Genomic DNA, 23,598 nt, shown 5'->3' on the forward strand with positions numbered 1-23,598 from the left:
AATTTTGGGGAGAACACAAATGTTCAGGCTATGGCACTTGTGTTTTAGACGGTAGCACTTTGTATAAGATTTTTTAATACATGTCCTCCGTACATTTTTTCTTCCACTATATTTGTTTTTATAATTGATTTATTAGACCTCTGTGTATATTAGTGACATTAAGCCTTTGTCTGTCACATATATCACAGATTTCTTTTTCCTAGTCACCTTAAAAATCCTTTGTTTATAATATGCTCATTCCCTTTGCCACAGATTCTCCTTTTTAGAATTCACCTTAAAGAAATAAAATTTACAAAGTTCTACTTTCAAGGATGTTCAATGAAGAATTGTTTATAATGGTTAAAAAAAAGAAAATCCCACAAAGCCCACCTGTAAACAATGAAATGTTCAACAGTGGAACACTGGTTAAATCATTTTTAAATTTGTATTTTTTATTTTTATTTTATTTTTTGAGACAAGAGTCTCGCTCTGTTGCCCAAGTTGGAGTGCAGTGCCGCCGATCTCGGCTCACTGCAACATTCCCATCCCGGGTTCAAGCAATTCTCACGCCTCAGTCTCCCAAGTAGCTGGGACTACAGGTGCACGCCACCATACCCAGCTAATTTTTGTATTTTTAGTAGAGACAGGGTTTCACCATGTTGCCCAGGCTGGTCTCAAACTCCTGACCTCAGGTGATATGCCCACCTCAGCCTCCCAAAGTGGGATTACAGGCACGAGCCATTATCCCCGGCTAGTTAAATCAATTATGATATATCCATAGTCATTGAAATGATACAAAAAATTTCATTATGTTAAAACATATTATTAACTAAAAGCACAAATATCTAGGATCTGTAACTTATAAACACCAAAAAAAAATTTTTTTTAGCGAGGCACAGAGAAAAAGGAGACTGTATTTATACAACAGTGGTTAATTCTGGGTACTGGAAATAAGAGGTGATCCTTTCTTTTCCTCAATGAGATAATTTAACAAGAAAATTTAAAATTTAATATAGCTTATAATTATGCAGATATATAGTAGCTAATGGTGCCTTAGACTGCAGGGCATTACTCCTGTCTGCAATCTTACAAACTTAACTTCTGCCTCATTCAATAACCTCAAGCAAGTTGTTTAGCCTTTTTGCACAGGAGTCTCCTCATCTGTTAAATGATGATAATAATACCCATCATGAATTAACTCAGGGAGGTTCTGTAAACCCAATGTTTGTAATTCACTACAAACTACATAGAAAATGGCACTAATAATATTTGTATCTAACTATGATTATTACAATTTTTAACATAAAGGCAATGGCAACATTAACCCACTACCTTTATTTTTTATTATTTTTCTGAGACGGAGTTTCACTTGTCACCCAGGCTGCAGTGCAATGGTGCAGTCTCAGCTCACTGCAACCTCCATCTCCCGGGTTCAAGTGATTCTCCTGCCTCAGCCTCCCAAGTAGCTGGGATTACAGGCATGCGCCACCGTGCCCGGTAAATTTTGTTATCTTTAGTAGAGATGGGGTTTCACCATGTTGGCCAGGCTGGTCTTGAACTCCTGACCTCAGGTGATGCCACCCACCTCGGCCTCCCAAAGTGCTGGGATGACAGGTATGAGCCACCATGCCTGGTCACTCAGTACCTTTAAGAAGAATATTTTTGTACTAAGCCAAAAAAAGAAGAAAAAAAAAGGAAACGGACAAAAAAGTTGCCTACCAAAATTGACTGCAAGGGAAGATATAATAAATTATTCAACACTTACTACTTGCCTACTATGTACTGGTGGGGGTGGGATGGAGGTATAAGACAGTCCCTGTTCTCATGTGCTTCATTTTGGTGGATGACTCATGTCAATCCCACAGACAGAAAGGCTACTGTCCCTACAGCCTAAAGAGGCAAAGTACCTCTACTAAGGGAGTGAAGGACAGTCAAGTTTGACCCTCAAAGATCAGCTGGGCCAGGTATAGAAGCTAAGCCCCATCACAGAGATATGGTGAGCCAGTAACAAGTGTAATCTACAGCAGTTTTACGTGGGGTAAGGTGAAATTAGGGGACAAATTGGTTGGGGATGCCCCATTCTTAAGGGGTTCCCCTGGTAAGCTTAAGGGGGAATTCCCTTGAATATGGTAGTACCCTAACAACAAGTATAGGGGTTAGAGGCGAGAACACATCCCTGCTTGCTAGTAGGAGACTGGAAGGGCTGGGGAATTCCTAAAAACTCCATTTACAGTGTAGGAGATCCCCTTCTGTTACTCAAAGTTCCCTTCTTACAGAGTATTCTGAGACATTTGTGATTACTATCCCCTGGAGCTTTGTTTCTGATTTCCAACTTCCTTCAGGGCTTAGAGGAAGAAAACTGAATACATATATATACATATATACAAAATCATAAATACATAAATACACAGGCATGCATACTCAACCACATGCAAACACACACACACACCACCCTGATGCTGTTAGTTCAGTGGTCCTAAAATGTAAGTCATTTATTTGTAGCACTGGAATCTAGTGTCATTCATTCCTAATTAGTCCATGTTTAAACATAACTCAGATAGAAGACAAACATAACTCAGATAGAAAACAATGAGGATTTTATAAAACATAAGGTAAGATATATGTCTGAGAAAAAGGCAGTTCTGACACAACACAATTAGGGACTTAAACGTTTTTGGTTGATTCTGGCACTATTAGTAAAAATAATATTAACATAAACTTATATAGTGCCAACTGCGTTTTAGGACACGAGATGAGAAGTAGCAAATATTTGAATTGAACAGTTTTGGAATGAAAACAAGCTTTAGAGGTGAAATACAAATTTTTTTTTTCTTTTTCTTTTTTATTTTTTTTTGAGACAGAATCTCGCTCTGTCCCCCAAGCTGGAGTGCAATGGCCCGATCTCGGTTCGCTGCAACCTCCGCCTCTCGGGTTCAAGCGATTCCTCTGCCTCAGCCTCCTGAGTAGCTGAGATTACAGGCGCACGCCACCATGTCTGGCTAATTTTTTGAATTTTTAGTAGAGACGGGGTTTCACCATGTTGGTCAGGCTGGTATTGAACTCCAGACCTTGTGATTCACCCGCCTTGGCTCCCAAAGTGCTGGGATTACAGGCGTCAGCCACCGTGCCCAGCAAAATAAAAATTCTTAAGTCCATTTTCATTTCCCATTACCTTGATCCTAGATAAGTAATTAACTTCAGTAACTCTTCCCTGTTTTTATGGGGGTGGAGGCTGTGGTGATTAAAACATAATAAATGTATTTATTTTCAAAATGTCTAGAATGAAAAAAAAAAACCCACGCATTAAAAACAGAGCACAAGTATTGTTATAGCATTCTTCCATATGTGGCACATATTATATACAGCTTCACTAGACAGAGTTCTCTTATTTCTGAAGGGTACAAACTCCATTGTTTTAAACTTCTCAGCAGCTAAAACAAAGCAGGACAAAACAAAACAAAACAAAAAACCCTACAACTGTACCCACCTGAGGAACTACATCAGAATTTCAAGCTCTTGAGCACTGGTGGCCAAGTGACAGTATCTTTATTACTGGAAGAATACTCAAAGCCAAAATCCTTTTGTGGCAGGGTAGTACTGTCATTCTTTACATTAAAATTACATGTAGTCTATAAGATAGAACCAATGTTTTTTGTTTGATATACAACACTGCCAATCAACACAGGTACTAAAAATTACAGTGAATCAAGTGAATGTTGCTTTGAATAAATCGATACAATCAGTATGAGTCTGGATGTGGATTCATGTGTTTAGCCCATTTAAAAAATATTAAGAAAAGCGGTCTTTTATAATATGTTTGAAAAGACTTCTTTATTAAAATATTTATTTATTTTTAAAAGACTAGTCAAGTGGAAGTGGGGAAAGAGTGGCGCAAAGGGAAACCAACTGTGAATAACCAACTGAGACAATTCACTACCTTGGGACCAGCCAAAGCTTGCTTTTTAAAGTAACCTTGAAATACATACCATATTCCATATTATGCAAAGCTTTACATATTGCTCTTAGTTTTGAAATAGAAAAAAACTTTTTGAAGAGAGTAAGAATCATAAAACTAGAAGGTCTAAAAATTGTAACACCTGCTCTTCATAAAACATATATAACTTTATTTACATTAATACATTATTTAGGAGGTTCACGCCTTTAACATAACCCTTCCCATTAATCTATAACTATAAAAAGTTCATGCATATTTCTCATTTTCTGCACATATGTATTAATGTAAAAAATCTGCCCTGCCATATTCTTTTTTAGTCAACAATTATCTTGAGCATTTTATTAGTTTGTGATTCAACTTCTAATACATATGTTGCTTAAGAGTAAAAAGCCCCTCCATAACTTTAAAATATCTTTTTTTTAACCTGAAATAGGCTTAAATTCTCACGTTGTCAGATGAGTCTTAACACTAGTATTTTCTAAATTTAGCCTATTAAGATTTTTTTAAAGGAGCATAAGGGCCCTAAATTGGAAAAAAAAAAAAAAAACTCTCCTTCGATCATAATTGTGGGATTTCATTTCCAGTTCATTCTGTTGGAATCAATCTGAATTCCATGTAATGTAAACAGCTCAAAAAGTCTTAAAAATGAATTGTTGAGTTTAAACAATCTTCGGAGCCGCTCACAACGTCCGTAGAAGCAGACTCCTCCCTGCTCCTGGGGAAAACCCTGCCTAATATTTATAACGTTATGACATACTGTAATACTCACAAGGTGGTTGTAGAAGTATAAACACGACTGGAGTTATCTGATTGGCTGCTGGTGATGTAACACCCATGTCAATACTTCCCAGTGAACGCACGTGTTCGACCTTTTATTTAAATTTCCATTTCATCACAGCAATAAGACACTCGGGGCGGTGCATTTTCTGTGAAATGATTATTGCCCTGGGCCCGAGGTGCTGCCTCGCACAATGCACCAGAGGAGGTTGCGTCCGTGGTCGTAACCTCCTCGCGTGAAAGGCAACGCCTGGTCCAGTCTTTGTGAAGGAACAAAATAAGTTCACTTCCTTGGGCACCGCCACCCACCCTCAGCAAATGACAAGGCTGGAGCGCAGCTCCCACCGCACAGTTATTTGCAAAGTCCCAGGTGAACTCGTGGCGAGAGAAGAAAAATGCGCGTCCCGGGCGCGGGTAGGTGCGTGTGGGCAGCGGGGAGGCGGCCAGACCCTGACACTCGCCAGCTGTTTGTCCTCCGCGTAGCCCGGCCCCGGCCGCACACGCCCGCCCCCTCCCTGAGACCCCCAGCTCGCCGCCCGGCCTTTTGTCCCCCGCCCCTCGGCCGACTTCCTTCCCCGCGGCCGCACCCCCGCCCCCAGGCCGGAGGCGCGGCCCAGCCCCTTTCCTGGTCCCCTGGCGCCCCCACCCCACCCCAGCCCAGCCCCAAGCCCAGCCCCCCTCCCCCAGCCCGGCCCCCACCCTTTCCCCCTCCAGCGGTTACTGCTACCCCGGTGCATTGTGGGCGCACGGTCCGTTGTTCATTTGCCATTCGACCTCCGCCAGGGCCTGGTCGGACGGAAACGCTCCGCCGGCTTTATTGTCGCTTCGTTATGTGGCGGAGCCGAGCAGCTTAGCGTGCCTCTCACCCTCAGCGCCTGCGAAGCCGGCGGCGGCGTCGGGACTCCTCGGCGCGCGGAGGAAGGATATCTGTGTGGAGGGTCGGTGTGTGCGCGCGGCTTTAAAGAGGGGGCAGCGAAGGGTCTCCCCGCACTCCGCCGCTCAACTTCGAAGGCCTCGCTCGCCCCCGGCTCGCTCCTCACCTCTCCGCCGCCCGCCCCCTTCTCCGCGCGGGACGCTGCCCGGAGCGCGGCGGGGCGGGGGTGGAGGACGAGAGAGCGGCCGGAGGCGTCGGCCCGGCAGCGGCAGCGGCAGCGGACGCGTGCGGCAGCCCCGGGAGCGAGCGCGAGCCGGGCTGCCGGGCGAGAGGGCGAGGCCGAGCCCCGCGAGACCGGAACGCCGGGGGCGGGGGCGAGACAGAGGGGGAGCTGCGGGGAGCGCGCGGGACGCGGCCCGAGGCCGTGCGCGAGCCGGGGCACCGGGCGGCGGCGGCGGCGGCGGCGCGCGCCATGTCGTTCAGTGAAATGAACCGCAGGACGCTGGCGTTCCGAGGAGGCGGGTTGGTCACCGCTAGCGGCGGCGGCTCCACGAACAATAACGCTGGCGGGGAGGCCTCAGCTTGGCCTCCGCAGCCCCAGCCGAGACAGCCCCCGCCGCCAGCGCCGCCCGCGCTTCAGCAGCCTAATGGGCGGGGGGCCGACGAGGAAGTGGAATTGGAGGGCCTGGAGCCCCAAGACCTGGAGGCCTCCGCCGGGGCGGTCGCCGGCGCTACCGAGGAAGCCAAGGAGTTGCTGCTCCCCCAAGACGCGGGCGGCCCCACCTCGCTTGGCGGCGGTGGCGCGGGGGGCCCCCTGCTAGCGGAAAGGAACCGTCGGACTCTGGCCTTCCGCGGCGGCGGCGGCGGGGGTCTCGGCAACAATGGCAGTAGCCGCGGCCGCCCCGAGACCTCGGCGTGGCCCCTGAGGCATTTCAATGGGCGAGGGCCGGCGACTGTGGATCTGGAGCTGGACGCGCTGGAGGGGAAGGAGTTGATGCAGGACGGCGCGTCCCTGAGCGACAGCACTGAGGACGAAGAGGAGGGGGCGAGCCTGGGCGACGGCAGCGGGGCGGAAGGCGGCAGCTGCAGCAGCAGCAGGCGGTCGGGCGGCGATGGCGGGGACGAAGTGGAGGGCAGCGGTCTGGGAGCTGGCGAAGGAGAGACTGTCCAGCACTTCCCGCTCGCGCGGCCCAAGTCTCTAATGCAGAAGCTCCAATGCTCCTTCCAGACCTCCTGGCTCAAGGACTTTCCCTGGCTGCGCTATTCCAAGGATACTGGTCTTATGTCTTGCGGTTGGTGCCAAAAGACCCCTGCAGATGGGGGAAGCGTGGACCTTCCCCAAGTGGGGCATGATGAGCTTTCGCGAGGGACCCGCAACTACAAGAAAACCCTCCTCCTGAGGCACCACGTCTCTACCGAGCACAAACTCCACGAAGCCAACGCCCAGGTACAGTATATCCTGCTCCTACTTTTTTGAGATCTTTTAGGGAAAGGTTTATCAGCATTCCCTTCCCCCCACCCCCCCAAAAAAATCTCAAAACCATTTTCCTGGGTGAAGACATCGTTCCAGTTGAGAGGTGCGGGAAGCTTACGCGTGGGGGTTTAGAAAGCCTGGGAACAAGTTTTGAAAAGTTCTGTGTGTTGTGGGGGGAAGGGGATGGAATGACAATTGTCTTGTCGTAGCGCTGGATTTTTTTTTTTTTTTATGACTCAGATTTCTTATCAGATTGAATCAAAAAGAAAGTGAGGTTGAAGGTTTTAACCTAAAAGGCTGACTTTGCGGTAAAAACATTTTATTAGCTGTGATTTTAGAGAAGCTGCTCTGTGCTCACAGACGTTTAGTGTGCTGGTCGAAGTCAAATCGGGCAACTCTTTGAAGAGTGAATTAAACAGTTTTCCTTTACCTTTAAGGCTGTCCCTTTCAGGAAAACGTCCAGCCGAAAACATTCTTTGTATGAGATCAAGATAATGTGAAGTATGAGAGCAGTATGTAGATGTAGAGAATGCTATTTGGAACTCCTTGCTCTTGTGTGTATAATTTTACTAAATTAATCTCTGTTGAACTTTCTTACCAAGGCCTGGTTTTGGTAAATTATTGTAGTTTTTACTTGTTTACTCAGATTTCTGTGCTGAGATTTTTTTCGTGCTGTTCCTTTTCAGAAAGATTTTTAAATGCAGTTTACAATTAAGTACTTTAAACTTAGCATTAGAAATGTTTAATGTGTGGTTATTTGTATCAAGTAGTGGATTTGGATTGGTAGGGGATTTATTTACCAAACACCGTGAAAGTGCTTACAAAAAGTAAGCTGTACTTTAGTTCTTAGTCCTTGTTTTAACATTTCCAGTCTAAAGATAGTAAGCCTTACTATTTTGATAATCTATTCAAGCCAAACAGATGTTGATCAGTCCTCACTTTTTGACTTTAAGGCAACCTGTGGTGGTAGATGGAATTCATTCTTTCGTGTTGGTAGCCAGTCGTTGATTTTATAAAGTTAACTCTCAGATGAGTAGTCTGTTTATTGGAATGATTCTGCCGTTCAGCGCATTTACCGTGGGGTTTATTAGGCACACCAGTAACCGACAGACACAGCACCCATGTTTCTCAGAAGTTAGGGCTTTAACTTTAAAGCACAGGGTAATTTCCCCGCCCCCGCCCCAGTGGACAATGTAGTAGGGTTTTTGTTGTTGTTGTTGTTTTGCACACATTTTAGTTGCCTAAGCCCTAGAAGGAAGGTCATTTAACGATACAAGGCCGAGAAAGGTTAAGTAAATTGTCCTAAGAGTCTAGGGTGACCCAACTGAGGCTAGAGCCTGTAAGGAATGTCGTAATGGAAAAAGAATGGATTTGGAGTAAATCTGGGTTCAGATCTCAACTTTTCTGCAATTAACTAGCTTTGTGAGCTTGGGCAATAGAGTGAAATGGAACTAACAGTTCCTTGTCTTTCGTGTGCCAAACACATTTATTCTGCAAAGTGTTTATTTTTTGTTTCCATTTTACAGAAGAGGAATCTAAAGCCTTAAAGGGTTAAGTAACATTCCTGAAGTTAGGCAGTAAGATGATGGAGTTGTAGGGGACTTGTGAAAATGGAAGTTTAATTTTCCAAATAGGGCTAGGTTGGTTACTTAGAAAATGTTAAATGGGATGAAATTTCTTAATCTGCTGTGGACCAATTACTCTTTATCAGCATAGTCTCTCCCTGCAGGTAAATCTGAGTGGGAATGCAAATTATAATTAGCTCTTTCAGTGAACCTGAAATCAGAAGAAGGGGCATTAGTTGGATAACCTTAAGTTAGCCTCAGCCTGGGTGTATTCTCCTCTGGGTATATATCTTTGTCTTGGAATTCCTAGGAAAAACCTTTCTAAACTTGAACTGAACTATGAGTCTCTTCCTGTTCACTCCTTTAAATTCCCCCATCAGTGCAATCTGCAGGCCATCTCCTTTCTTTGGGACATTCTATACGATATGCATATTTTAAGGACTACAGTTTTAGTAAGTCCTGTGTGTCCTAAGGTTATATATTGGTTTGATTGGATTTTGGGTGTTTTCACTTTGAATTGATCCTAATCATTTCTTAGTTTCATTATAACTAATCTTGAGGGGATATCTTGTTATCAACCCCAGGTACCAGCTGTATAAATATATCTTTGTCTTAACTTGAGTGACAGGTTCCTCATCTGTTTTACTTTTTGGAGAGTGCAATCATTTTTTTTTCCCCGTTCTTCTGCCGTCTCCAATTACCTGTAGGAGGCAGTATAACACAACACGTAATGTAAGCGCCTACATGGGCTTAAGGTCAGGGGACTTTGCTCCTAAATCTCTACTTTTTGGGTAGGCAAATTAGTTAACTTTTCGTTTCCATATGTATGCAAACTATGTGTGCCAGCATAAAACCACTTAAGTGCTGTTATTTATTATCATTATTACCTTCTTGTTTTGTTTTTTTGAGACAGTGACTCCGTCGCCCAGCCTGGAGTGCAGTGGTGAGATCAAGGCTCACTGCAGCCTCCTGGGCTCAGGCATCCTCCTGAGTAGCTAGAACTACAGGTGCGCGCCACCATTCCTGGCTAGTTTTTAAGTGTTTTTTGTAGAAACGGGGATCTCACTATGTTGCCCAGGCTGGTCTCAGACTTCTCGGCTCAAGCAGTTTTCCCACCTTGACCTCCCCAAAATTCTGGGATTACAGGTGTGAGCCACTGAATCTGGTCATTATTACTTATTTTGATCACCAATGAGTTCTCCTTCCTTTTTTATACCTTCAGAGACTTCATGGCCATCAGTTTCTTTGAACATTCTGAGCCTATTTCTCATACATGAAATTTTTCTCAGCTTCACAAAGGCACTCTTGAATATCTTGTCTTAAAAACCTGGAAATGAGAGTTCTAGAATTCTTTAGGCAAGAAATCAGTTTGAGTCTATAGGAGTACTAAACTCCTATTTTCCCCATTATTTCTCAGAGTCCTGTTTCTGAGGGGAATTTGGCCACATCTTAACACAGTCATGTACTGCATAACATTTTCAAGGATGGACTACATATATGATGATCCCAAAAGGCTACAGTGGAGCTGAAAAATTACTATCACCTAGTAATACCGTAAAGTTGTAGTGCACTTTGTTTTGTAATCCCAGCAGATCGGGAGGCGGAGGTGGGTGGATCACTTGAGGTCAGGAGTTCGAGACCAGCTTGACCAACATGGTGAAACCCTGTCTCTACTTAGTGTAGCCTAAGTTACGGTGCTCATAAAATCTACAGCAGTGTATAGTAATATCCTAGGCCTTTCATTCAGTCACCACTCACTGACTTACCCCAGAGCAGCTTCCAGTCATGTCAGCTCTGTTCATGGTGAGTGCCCTATAAGGTGTGCCATATTTTTACCGTACCTTTTTCATGTTTAGATAGATTAGATACACAAATACTATTGTGTTAACAATTGTCTAAAGCATTCATTACAGTAACATAATGTACAGGTTTGTAGTCTGGGAGCAATAGGCCTGACCATATAGCCTAGGTGTGTAGTAGGGTATACCATCTAGGTTTGTGTATGCTGTGACATTTGCACAGTGACAAAATCAATGCATCTCTCAGATCATATCCCTGTCATTTAGTGATGCATAACTGTATGTCATGAAAGGTTACTTTTCTCTAAGTAAGAAAAGTATCTTTTTGTTAATCCCTTGGTAGTGACCAAAAAGTTAATTCTTCTGTTAATTGGACCTTGGTTATTGTGGACTGTTCATGGGAGAGTCTTTTTTTTTTTTTTTTGAGACGGAGTCTTGCTCTGTAGCCCAGGCTGGAGTGCAGTGGCCGGGTCTCAGCTCACTGCAAGCAAGCTCCACCTCCTGGGTTCACACCATTCTCCTGCCTCAGCCTCCTGAGCAGCTGGGACTACAGGCGCCCACCACCTCGTCCGGCTAGTTTTTTGTATTTTTTAGTAGAGATGGGGTTTCACCGGGTTAGCCAGGATGGTCTCGATCTCCTGACCTCGTGATCTGCCCGCCTCAGCCTCCCAAAGTGCTGGGATTACAGGCTTGAGCCACCGCGCCCAGCTGGGAGAATCTTTTAAAACATGCTTTCTAAGTCTGTGTTTTGAGCCTTCCATTTCAGAGGTGTCCCTGTATTTATAAGGATATGAGGGACAATTAATAGTTTAATTTTGAGTAACAATTGACTATATCATCAGAGTCAGGTTTAATGATTAGCTCATTCGGTATCTGACCATTGGCCCAGAAGACTTAAAATTAAGTGGTTACCACTTATTCTTGGTCTAGACCACTTTCTACCCAATTGTGAAATTTTCATAGCCTAAATCACACATCCTGTCAACTCTTCCCAGGAGAAACAGGCACCCAAATGTATTTTTGTTGTAAATGTAGTTAACCTTTACAGAAACTAAGTAATTAATTCAGACCAGTGATCTGATTGAAATATCCAATTGCAATATATTGATGTCAGTAGCTGAGCAAACAAAAGACTATAAGGCAGATCTATCAGCCTAATTTGTTTTTGGCAGAAATAAGGGCCAACGTTGATTGGTTGGTTGGTTGGTTGGTTAGTTGATTGGTTTTTAACACTTTAGGAAGAAAGTCTGAAAGATCTTTCACTGAGGAAAAATCAATTAGAGTTGAGCCTGTAACCCATTCAGCTCCATTGTTTATTACTTATATATTTTACATTATTTATAATTTATTAATTCTTTGTCTTTTATTCAGTAACAGCTAGTTCATAGCCCTTATGCTTTTCAAACTTTTATTAACAGTGTTTGACTATACCTTATTGTGTACCTAGGATTAGCTTCCTTTTCCATCTTAAATTTAGCTGTGTTAGGTTGGTGCAAAGCACTGGAGATAAAAATCTATAAATAAAACATTCATTCTCTCTGCCCTCAAGGAACTTGTAGTTTAGTAAGGAGAGACAGACATGACTGAAAAAATACTCAGATACCATGGTAGCAGTATATGATCAGGGTACATTGAAGATTTTTTTTTTTTTTGAGACAGGGTCTCACTCTGTCACCCAGGTTGGAGTGCAGTGGTATGATCTTGGCTCACTGCAACCTCCCCCTCCTGGGTTCAAGCGATTCTTCTCCCTCAACCTCCTGATTAGCTGGGACTACAGGCACATGCCACCATGCTAGGCTAATTTTTGTATTTCTAGTAGAGACAGGGTTTCAGTATGTTGACCAGGATGGTCACTATCTCCTGACCTCGTGATCTGCCCACCTAGGCCTCCCAAAGTGCTGGGATTACAGGCATGAGCCACACGCCTGGCCTGAAGTTTCTTAAGGAAGCGAGTGATCAGTTCTACCTGCAAAGGTTGGAAGAAACTTGTACAATTGACTCTTGAATTTTAATTGCATTTAATTAATAGGTGTTGACCAGGGTGGGGAGGGCATTTAGTAGGCAGTGCAGTTAGAAACAGCCTGAGGAGGAAGCCAGGCGCGGTCGCGGTGGTTTACGCCTGTAATCCCAGCACTTTGGGAGGCCGAGGTGGGTGGATCACTTGAGGTCACGACCAGCCTGAGCAATATGGTGAAACCCTGTCTCTACTAAAAGTACAAAAATTAGCCAGGTGTGGTGGCGGTTGCCTGTAATCTCAGCTACTCAGGAGGCTGAGGCAGGAGAATCGCTTGAACCTAGGAGGCACCCCACTGTACTCGCGACAAGTGAGACTGTGCCTCAGAAAACACACACACACACACACACACACACACACACACACACAGCCTGAGGAAAGTGAAGAATGGTATCTTAGAGAAAGGAGAGTTTGGTTGCTCTGCAGGATGAAAAATCAAGTTTGAATAGTAAGGTCATGGAGGATCTCCTGTCATGCTGAAAATGTTAAATTTCATTCTCTTGACAAGTGGGCAACAATAGCAGTTTTAAGCGGGGGAGAATCATTATCGAATGTGTATGCATTGCTATCCAGAGACACCTACGTAGTATGTATGTGGGTTTAGAGTTTGAGGAGAGAACTGGTTGGCAGGCTTTTATAATAACCTGAATAGGCTAGGCGCAGTGGCTCACACCTGTAATCCCAACACTTTGGGAGGCCGAGGTGGGGGGGGGGGGGGGTTGGATCACCTGAGATCGGGAGTTTGAGACCAACCTGACCAACATGGAGAAACCCCACCTCTAATTAAAATAAATAAATAAATGATACAAAATTAGCCAGGCATGGTGGCACGTACCTACAATCCCAGCTACTCAGGAGGCTGAGGCAGGAGAATCGCTTGAACGCAGGAGGCAGGGGTTGCGGTGAGCCGAGATCGCGCCCTTGCACTGCACCTTGGGCAAGAAGAGTAAAACTCCGTCTTAAAAATAAAAAATAACCTGAATAACCATAGTCTGTCTGCTCCCTAACACTTACAGGATTAGAATTTCTGGGGATAGTACTTAAGCTACCAGAGAGGATGCCATCACTCAAAGATTCAGAGGTGATCAGAAAACTACAAAAGAGACCTTCTTGTCTTTTTCTCTACTATTATAATTTGTCATTGCCAGTAGCGTATGTTTGACATCACACTTGCTATGGTCTTGTCTTCCTTCTATAAAATGAATTTATTCTAAAATTTGGAAGCAGAAATTACTGTTTTTGTTCTTTCAGTATATTCCAGTGAGTTGCTGCAGAGTAATGAAGATTTTGATGTTTTCATTGCTTTTAGTTAACCCTTGAATGATTGTATTTCAGATGTCTTTTTTGCTAATTCAGTTATTGGAAAAGGGCTGTAATTGAGTAGGGTAGTAAATACTTATTGCTTGTTTGTTTAGCTGAATAACATTTTCCTATCATTAATGGATTTACTACAGGTGTGTTGTTTGACTTTCTATTACTTGCAACTGAAGTTAGCCTCTCTTCCTCTTTCCCTGCGAAAGTGTAGGAGACTGGGTGATGGTCTTGTATTCTCTACAAGTTGGCGGCATTGTTTAGGCCGCAAGCTAGAATGCTGATGACCCCATGATTCTCTCCCTCCACCCCTTATGTCTGTTTTATCATGCAAGTTCTGATGATTTTTAGACTGTTTTTCTAGGCTCTGCTTGACACCTCACTGACATCTATCTTCCCTAATTAAGGTCTTTTTTTCTTGCAAGTATGTTGCCCTGTTCACAGTAGCTTTCCAGAGGGTACATGGCTAACACCTGTAATCTTATCTCTTTGGAGGCCGAAGTGGGAGAATTGCTTGAGTCCAGGAGTTTGCCACCAGCCTGGGCAACACAGGGAGACTCTTACCTCTACAAAAAATTTAAAAAATAAAATAACCGGGCATGGTGGCACACACCTTGTAGTCCCAGCTACTTGGGAGGCTGAGACAGGAGGATCCCTTGAACCCAGGAGGTTGAGGGTACAGTGAGCCATGATCTAACCACTGCACTCCAGCCTGGGTGACAGAGTGACACTGTTTCAAAAAAAAAAGGAAAACTAGCTTTCCAACTGGTCACAGTATCTGTAGTCTTCTTTCCCTGATAATAAATCTCCACCTTGCTGCCATAGTCATCTCTTCTCTTTGCTATTTCAATTATATCACTGCTCTGAAAACTCTGTAAGGTGCCAATAGCAATCAATGGTTCTAATATTTGGGAGGGGGAAGGGGGTTCACATCTTTTTTTTTCTTTTTTTTTTTCTTTTTCTTTTTTTTTTTTTTTTAGAGATAGGGTTTTGCTATGTTGACTGGACTGGTCTTGAACTCCTGGCTACCAGCCATCCTGTCGCCTTCCAAAGTGCTGGGATTACAAGTCCCTCTTTGTAATCTGGTCAAAATGGATGGACATTTACCTCTGAAATGTGCCCAAGTGCATATTTGCATTCCATAGGGCTGTTTAGAAAATCACATTGAAGGCCGGGCGCGGTGGCTCAAGCCTGTAATCCCAGCACTTTGGGAGGCCGAGACGGGAGGATCACGAGGTCAGGAGATCGAGACCATCCTGGCTAACATGGTGAAACCCCGTCTCTACAAAAAAAAATACAAAAAACTAGCCGGGCGAGGTGGCGGGTGCCTGTAGTCCCAGCTACTCGGGAGGCTGAGGCAGGAGAATGGCATAAACCCAGGAGGCGGAGCTTGCAGTGAGCTGAGATCCGGCCACTGCACTCCAGCCCGGGCGACAGAGCAAGACTCCGTCTCAAAAAAAAAAAAAAAAAGAAAGAAAATCACATTGAAGTTCTTTTACAAATCTGAACTTTTGAGGATGCTATAGACCATGTTATGTTTTTTTAAATGCTGGATTTTTTGTTGTTGTAGTTTTGTTTTGTTTTTAATGCTGTTTCATTTGCTTGAAGTGCTCATCCACCCATCCCACTCTTGGATCCTTTAAAGCTCTGCTCAGGTCTTGTTTCTTCCAAAAAGCATCCCCACACTTTAAAAAAAAAAAAAAAAAAAAAAAAAACTGGATTAGATACACCTGCTTTCTGCTCTTAAAACACCTTAAGAGTCTTACCCACTAACAGTAACTTCAAATTAGCAACTGAATCATTTTGGTTCCCAGTGTAGACCCTGGCCAAAGTAGGCATTCATTTAATGCTTATTAAATAAATGTGTAAAGTTAGAACTTTTCAAGCATTTTCCTTTGAGTAAAATATTTACTGTGTTGTAACCTATGTTCTTTAAATATTGAACATCTAGATAATAGGTTATAAGTATTTTAATAAATGGACACTTATCTGTGTTTTCTAAATTTTGGAAGACTTGATATTGAGGTATCATCCAGACTAAAGTTTTGCTAACGGACATCTTCACAAATAAAAAAATTCAAGATTTCATATTTAGCTCTGAATGTCTGTTTCTTTAAAATCTGCTTGGTTAGCCAGTTTAGACTATAGTGTCGGAGCTAATCGTGTTGTCCTTTTTGGGAGAGAGGTTAGAAAAGGTCACTACATTTGAAAAGACCAGTTGTGGATATAGTAATTTTTTTTTAACTTATCAGTGGTATCTGATGTTATCGGTATACTAAAAGTGGACATAGAACGTTAAAGAAGGATCTAAAGATACAAAGAATACCTGGAGTTATTAGGGACCTATTTAAGATTTTGTCTCTCGCACTAAGAATTTATTAATTTGTTGAGTTCAACAAATAATATTGGCAGTTTTTTAGTGTTTTGTACTTATTTAGCTCTTTTACCCAAATCCTTTAATAATAATCTCCTTAGAGAGTACGCGTACTCTTGGAAATGATTCATTTTTTCGAAGGGCATATTTATTTGTGTGGTTTTTTTTGTTTGTTTTTTGAAGGGCATATTTAATAGCTGCTGCAGACATATGGAATAGTGCTTTAATCAGTGGTGAACAAGAAATTGCTGTTACTGGTTATAAAAGCAAGCGACATTAATGTTCTTGTACCATAGTAATGAGGAAAAAAAATAGTGGTTGAATAGTGTTTAATTTGTACAGTTTGTGTCAGAGTAGAATGGGCAGATATTTTGATGGATAGGCTTTTGTCTTAGTTACTTCTAAAAATTAGAACATCTGGTATGGTAAAGGCAGAGAATCTTAGCAATTGGCACTGGCCCAGAAAATTCAGAGTGCAGTGACCATAGCCTATTATGACTGCTACAATAGGCATAGCCACCTCCTGAAGTGTTTTCAACTGTTTGATATATGAACTTTAGGCAGTTCTTGACTTGTGCATGCTGATTCACTGCTTTCACAAACACTTCATGGGTATATGCTGCCAGATATTCAGTGTTGAAAACTTTGCTTCTTCCAAATATTCACACAATATTCATACTTTTGCTATAATATATAGTAGATGGAACATTGAACCGCATGAGCTTGGGTTCAGGTACAACTTGTGTAACAAAGCTTAGTGTTGGGCCTGCATCAAAGCAAGATTCTTCCCCCTTATTTGGAATTTCTGTAGAGAGCATAGGCAAAAAAATTGACTCAGTCTCAAAAGGGATACCAAGTAAACAGAATGATGCTTTTGTAGAAAGTTACATTGTCCAAGTAATTGTTATAGGTGTTTTTAGTATCATTCTTTACATTTTCACACAAGTAGTAAATCGTTTCTTTCCTCTTTACTACATGTGAAATTTCACAACATACTGTTTTTTTTTTAAGCAAGTATTTGCAACAATCCAATACAACATACTGGTTTAATACAAAAGCTTAGGTTAAATAAGTCTCATTATTACCTTACTTCCTTTCTGCTGTTCCCCAAAAACAAAAATAAGGGTATTACTCATGAATGGACTTGTTCTGATTCCTCTATCCGTGACTTAACAGTTTTTGCAGAATTGGATGTTTTGGTAGGAGGAGAAAATAGCTAATTTAGAGCATGGAACATTATTATATGATGGGGGGTCATGGGTGGGAGTTTTTTGGTAAAAGGGCATTACGCATTTGGTACCAGAAGGGGACGGGAAGGTTGCCAAGGAATAGTCGAAAATGAGGAAATTTCTCTACTTTGTGTGCTTCATTCTGAAGTGATCCTATACTCCAGATTCGCAGGGTTTTTCATACTATTCCATTTTCACAGTGAAACAGTTGAAGTGTGTCCTGGAATCTTTTTTTTTTCCTTTGTTTTTTTCTTTTTGAGCCAGGATCTTAGTCTGTTGCCCAGACTGGAGTGCAGTGGTGCGATCTTGGCTCACCACAACCTCTGCCTCAGCCTCCCAAGTAGCTAGAATTACAGGCGCACCCCACTACTGCCCAGCTAATGTTTGTATTTTTAGTAGAGACGGAGTTTGGGGTTTCACCGTGTTGGCCAGGGTAGTCTTGAACTCCTGACCTCAAATGATCCACCCGCCTTAGCCTCTCAAGCTGTTGGGATTATAGGCGTGAGCCACCGCACCTGGCTGTGTCCTGGAATATTAATATTTTGGTTCTTTTGGTTGACTTCTCAAATGTGGGAGCAGCACTGTAATTTTTAGATGGACTAAGTTAGTTTCAGAGAATTGAGATGACAGTGTGACAGTGTGTGTGGCCTCCTGTGACATGGACTCAAGTAAAGCTAAAATTTTTATGATTTAGCCATGCATGTGATTGCATCAAGTCACGTTTTGTGATTGTTTAGGGATCCACCATTTAGGATATTGTTTGTAAGACTTCTTTTGCAGTCCTGTCATCTCTACACCGCTTCCTCTCTTCTAAGCATGTCAGTCCTTTGAACCTGTTTACAGTCTAGTATTTATTTCTCCACGTTTTTCTCCATGCTTGTAAAATCATAGATCCGTGTATATGTGTATATATTTTATTATTTTATAGAAATGGTCTATGTTTAACTTAATATTTTGTGCCAAAGAATTGACACTTGAATAAGATCAGTATTTTCAGTTATCTTTTCTACCAGAAATGGTCTAAGCAGTTTATCTCTTGGGAAAGAGATGAGTACTTCAGTTATTTAGCAAAGTGTGGAGGGGATATTTAATCAAAGTGCTGGAGGGGATATTCGGCTCTGCCTTGAGGGAGCTTACCCACCTAGTCACTGTATGAGGAAAGTCATAAAGTTTTAACTAACATTTGTAATACTGATTTATAGTTTAGGGAAAAGGCTCGGGGATAGTGACTTTCCAAGGACACGCAGTTAATAGCTGGTACAGACAGCATTCTGAATTCTAGCTCATACTCTTACGATTATATCACACAATTTTAATTGTGACTCTAAGTAGGACTATAATGAATACCTGTGGGATGAGAAGCAAAATTTATAAACATTTAGAATTTTGAATTCAGGAATTTTAATTTACCTTACAGTTTATAGTATTTATGACCCTAAAGAGATAAATCGTTTTGAAAGTTGATAGGAAATTATATAACTAGATATTCCTGTAGTTGAAGCAGATTTTCCCCTTAGGGTCTTACCTTTATCTCTAGTTAGATTTAATTAACTTCATTGACCTAAACTGTTTGATTTTAATGTTTGCCAAGACTTAAAATTTACCTTTTTGTTAATGGTAGACAGGGTGATATGCCTAGCACAAAATATAACTTGGATAGTTTAAGTTCAATCAGGGGAGACTGCTGCTTTCCTGTCAGAGATAAAGCAAACTCATTAATTCTTATAAATGAAAGTTTCTTTTCTAAAGAAAATAATTGCTCTTTTTAATTTTAAGAAATTCTCAATTCATATTCTTAGCTTATATTTGAAAGATATGATGAATGTTATTTTTAAAATGAAATCCTGCTGATCTTCAGTCAGGTGTGTTGATTTTTTTTTTTAAATAATAGCAGTGGGTTGCACCACCATTGTTCACTCTCTTTCTTGATTACTCACAGATTAATATATTTGATTATCGCTTTTTAAAAGCCTGATAATTGTTTTCCTTGGTTTGGGAGTTTTTTTAAAACGTCAATAGAGTTTAATACTAATGTTTTTTATCCAATTACAGGAGTCAGAAATACCATCAGAAGAGGGGTACTGTGACTTTAATAGTAGGCCAAATGAGAACTCTTATTGCTATCAACTTCTGCGACAACTAAATGAACAGAGAAAGAAAGGTATTCTTTGTGATGTCAGCATTGTGGTAAGCGGAAAAATCTTCAAAGCTCATAAGAACATCCTGGTTGCAGGCAGCCGTTTCTTTAAGACTTTATATTGCTTTTCAAACAAAGAAAGCCCTAACCAAAACAATACTACCCACTTAGATATTGCTGCAGTTCAAGGTTTTTCAGTCATCTTGGACTTCTTGTATTCTGGTAACCTGGTGCTCACAAGCCAAAATGCCATTGAAGTTATGACAGTGGCCAGCTATCTTCAGATGAGTGAAGTTGTTCAAACTTGCCGAAATTTCATTAAAGATGCCTTAAATATAAGCATTAAATCAGAAGCTCCAGAGTCTGTAGTTGTGGACTATAATAATAGAAAACCAGTTAATAGAGATGGTCTATCTTCATCACGGGATCAAAAAATTGCCAGTTTTTGGGCAACACGGAATCTTACCAATTTGGCAAGCAATGTAAAGGTTGAAAATGATGGTTGTAATGTCGACGAGGGCCAAATAGAAAACTACCAAATGAATGACAGTAGTTGGGTCCAGGATGGATCTCCTGAAATGGCTGAAAATGAGTCTGAAGGTCAAACAAAAGTGTTTATTTGGAATAATATGGGCTCCCAGGGAATTCAAGAGACTGGCAAAACAAGGAGAAAAAACCAAACTACAAAAAGATTTATTTATAATATTCCACCTAATAATGAAACGAATTTAGAAGATTGCTCAGTGATGCAGCCACCTGTTGCCTATCCAGAAGAAAATACACTACTCATCAAGGAAGAACCAGGTAAATATATATACAGAGATACTTCCTTGTTCATCCTAATTCTAGTTGGATATAACCTTGAAGTATATTTTTAATTGAATTATTTTAATTATAAAGTAATACTAAAGTTGTTGACAAAAGAAGGGGGGACATCGTTCAAATGCATAACATATTTGGTATATTTTCTTTGTCTTTTTTCAACACATATATATGTGAGTTTATCAAAAGATGTATTAATAGCCAGGTATTGCATATATTGTTAAGGAACGTGGACTCTGCTGCATGTACGGGTCTTTGACTTTCCTCATTTTTAGCCTCTGTGCTCACTATTTTATACCCAGTGCTGGGAAAGATAGAATCTTTAGTTGCAATATATAATCACTTTGTTATTTCATAGACCACCTTAACAACTTTTTTATTTTATTTTTGGCTGTTAAAACATATTTAAGTGTTTCAAAGAATTTTACCAATTATGAGATTATGGTATTCTAGTTTATTTAGGGCTACTGTTCTTCTGTTATTATTTATTTATTTATTTATTTATTTATTTATTTTTGAGTCGGAGTCTCACGCTGTAGCCCAGGCTGGAGTCTCACTGCAAACTCTGCCTCCCGGGTTCAAGCAATACTCCTACCTCAGCCTCCTGAGTAGCTGGGACTGCAGGTGCATGCCACCACACCCAGCTAATTTTTGTATTTTTAGTAGAGATGGCATTTCACCATGTTGTCCAGGCTGGTATCGAACCCCTGACCTCAGGTGAAACGCTTGCCTCGGCCTCCCAAAGTGCTGGTATTACAGGCATGAGCCACCACACCTGGCCTAGAGCAGCTGCTGTTCTGTTCTCACACTAGAAGCTATTTTGTTTGTCCACTGTCACCTGATTTTCATTCACCTTTGCATTAGTTGCAAAGCCTCTGAGGCCTTTCTCTTCAATATATTTCTCTCCAAAAGTTATATAGGAATCTTAGAGAATCACATTGATGGTGGGAATTTTTTTAAAAGAAGACCATTGCTAAGTCTTTAGTTTAATCTGACTGTGTGTATCTTTATTTGAAGAAGCTTAGTGGGTTTGAGGTTTCCTATGCATACCCGAGACTTGTCCACCACTGTCATACATTATTTAATGCTTGTTTTTTCACTTCAAAGCACCATAACTGTTCAGTGTCTGATTTACACGATGGTGGTCATTTGAGGATGGAGTATTTTCTGTTAAAGGAATCACTGTTTTTAGTTGCCAGAGGGCAAAATGCCATAGTAATCCTGTGAAATGTTCCTCTGGCTTTTTAGATTTGGGTTAGCTTTCAGAGGTAGGAATTTGTGTGTGTGTGTGTGTGTGTGAAATTTTTACTGTGTGAAAATCAGCTAGTGTGTATATATAATACTATTTGTTGATCTTTTTCCTTGTACTTTATATCAAGTTTTAACAATAAAATCCCTGAGACAATTTAGTTAAATAAAATATTAAGGGTAGATAGACTCCTTAGCCAGCACTTTGTTTTGTCTTAATTATATAGAAGACCTTGACAAATTTCTTATTAGAGCTACATTGTCTTCCTGCTGTATGGATTATTCCTATTTAACAGTATGGTGGAAACCCTATAGTGTTTTTAAATACACACACTTTTCCTTAAAGAATAAATAAGATCTTCTGGGTGTAGTGCTTGTTTGATGGCAACAGCAGTAACCCGATTTAAAAAATTAATGCCACATATAATTGGAGTGATTTAAAGAAAAGCATTATTAATGAACTACAATGCATACTTTCAAAAATAATATTACTAGCAATTTTTATCAAGTATTTCCTAGCCATGGTTGTATCAATGGACTAGTTCTATCGTAAATTAATTGGTGGTCTAACATACTTTATCTCTTACGTCTTTTTTTTTTTTTAAATGGAGTCTCTGTTTCCCAGGCTGGAGTGCAGTGGCATAGTCTTGGTGCACTGCAACCAATGCCTCCCATGTTCAAGTGATTCTCCTACCTGAGCCTCCCAAGTAGCTGGGATTACAGGCACATGCCACCATGCCTGGCTAATTTTTGTATTATTACTAGAGATGGGGGTCTCACCATGTTGGCCAAGCTGGTCTAGAACTCCTGACCTCAGGTCCACCCACCTCGGCCTCCCAATGTGTTGGGATTGCATGTGTGAGCCACCGTGCCCAGCCATCTCTTAAAAAGGATCATTTTCATTTCGTTGTTAGCAGTTTGGTATCCAAACTTTGCTTAACTCACAAATTTGGTTCTGTCAGTGCCACCAGTGTTATTTGGTGGGGAAAAAAAAATGGGTCTCGAGCATTATGGTTAGGGTATAATATGATTTAGAGCCAAGGACTGGTGAATTTTTACTGTAAAGGGCTAAAACAGTGAAAAAAAAAAAAAAAAAACTTTCACCTTTGTTGGCCATAAAAATCAGCTCATCAACTCTGCCACTTGTGACATGAAAGCAGTCATTTGTAATACGTAAACAAATGAAGGTAGGTGTGTTCCAGTAAAACTTGCCAACCCTTCGTGTATAGCAGTGGTTCTTAATCATAGCTATGCACGTTGGGATCACTTGGGAGTGTTACATACCATAAGGGGTCTCTCTTCCTGTGGATTCCAGTTTAATTGGTATAGAATGTGGTTTGGATGTGGAAATTTTTTTTAAGGTTCTATAGGTAATTCTGTGAGTTAAGGTTGAGATCAGCAAACATTACTATATTGGAAAGAGCCTAAATTGAATCAAACATAATGAATTTGAAAATAAGCTATGCCACCTACCCACTGTGGTCCATTATCAAATTAAGCTCTTGTCCTCAGTTTCCTCATTAAAATATTGTGTTGATTTTATAGATTATGAAAATGAAGTGACAAATATGAAATAACTCTCTTGGTCATGGCAGTCCTCCTTAAACTTGGAAAAGACTATTGAGGTTATTCATATCCAGTTTTCCGGTGCTGTGTACTTTCTAGCGAATGCCAAATAGATGGTCTTAGCCTCAGCTTGATTTTTTTGACTGCTTGTAAAGACTTCCTTAAACAGCTTCCAGTGTAGGGTGACTGATTATTAGGTAGTCATTTTAAATGTAGCCAAAATTTGCTTCTCTGTAACTTCCTAATTCTGTCGTTGGGAATAGTATAATTTATAATTAATTAATTAATTGTATTTATTTTTTTGAGAGACAGAGTCTCCCTGTGTCACCAAGGCTGGAGTGCAGTGGCATAATTTTGGCTCACTAAAACCTCCGCCTCCCAGATTCAAGCTTTCTCCTGCCTCAGCTTCCCAGGTAGCTGAGACTACCGGCGTGCACCACTACACCCAGCTAATTTTTGTATTTTGTATTTTTA

General features: G+C 41.4%; 1 protein-coding gene across 2 annotated transcripts in view; it reads left to right on the plus strand.

Moving 5' to 3' along the window:
• The first annotated feature begins 4,526 nt into the window (after positions 1 to 4,526).
• ZBTB10 (zinc finger and BTB domain containing 10) overlaps positions 4,527 to 23,598 on the plus strand; it is a 39,571-nt gene continuing 20,499 nt past the window's right edge. The window contains exons 1-2 of one of the 2 annotated variants that reach the window (XM_023227812.1): positions 4,527 to 5,125; positions 19,404 to 20,292. In XM_023227812.1, the coding sequence (XP_023083580.1) occupies positions 5,030 to 5,125; positions 19,404 to 20,292 (985 nt within the window). In that variant the 5' untranslated portion in view covers positions 4,527 to 5,029. Of the gene's footprint in view, positions 5,126 to 5,453; positions 7,033 to 19,403; positions 20,293 to 23,598 lie in introns of those variants that run through there. The other variant, XM_023227811.2, reaches the window with a different exon arrangement.

This window comes from Piliocolobus tephrosceles, chromosome 7, assembly GCF_002776525.5.
Source record: "Piliocolobus tephrosceles isolate RC106 chromosome 7, ASM277652v3, whole genome shotgun sequence".
Taxonomy (NCBI): Eukaryota; Metazoa; Chordata; class Mammalia; order Primates; family Cercopithecidae; genus Piliocolobus; species Piliocolobus tephrosceles.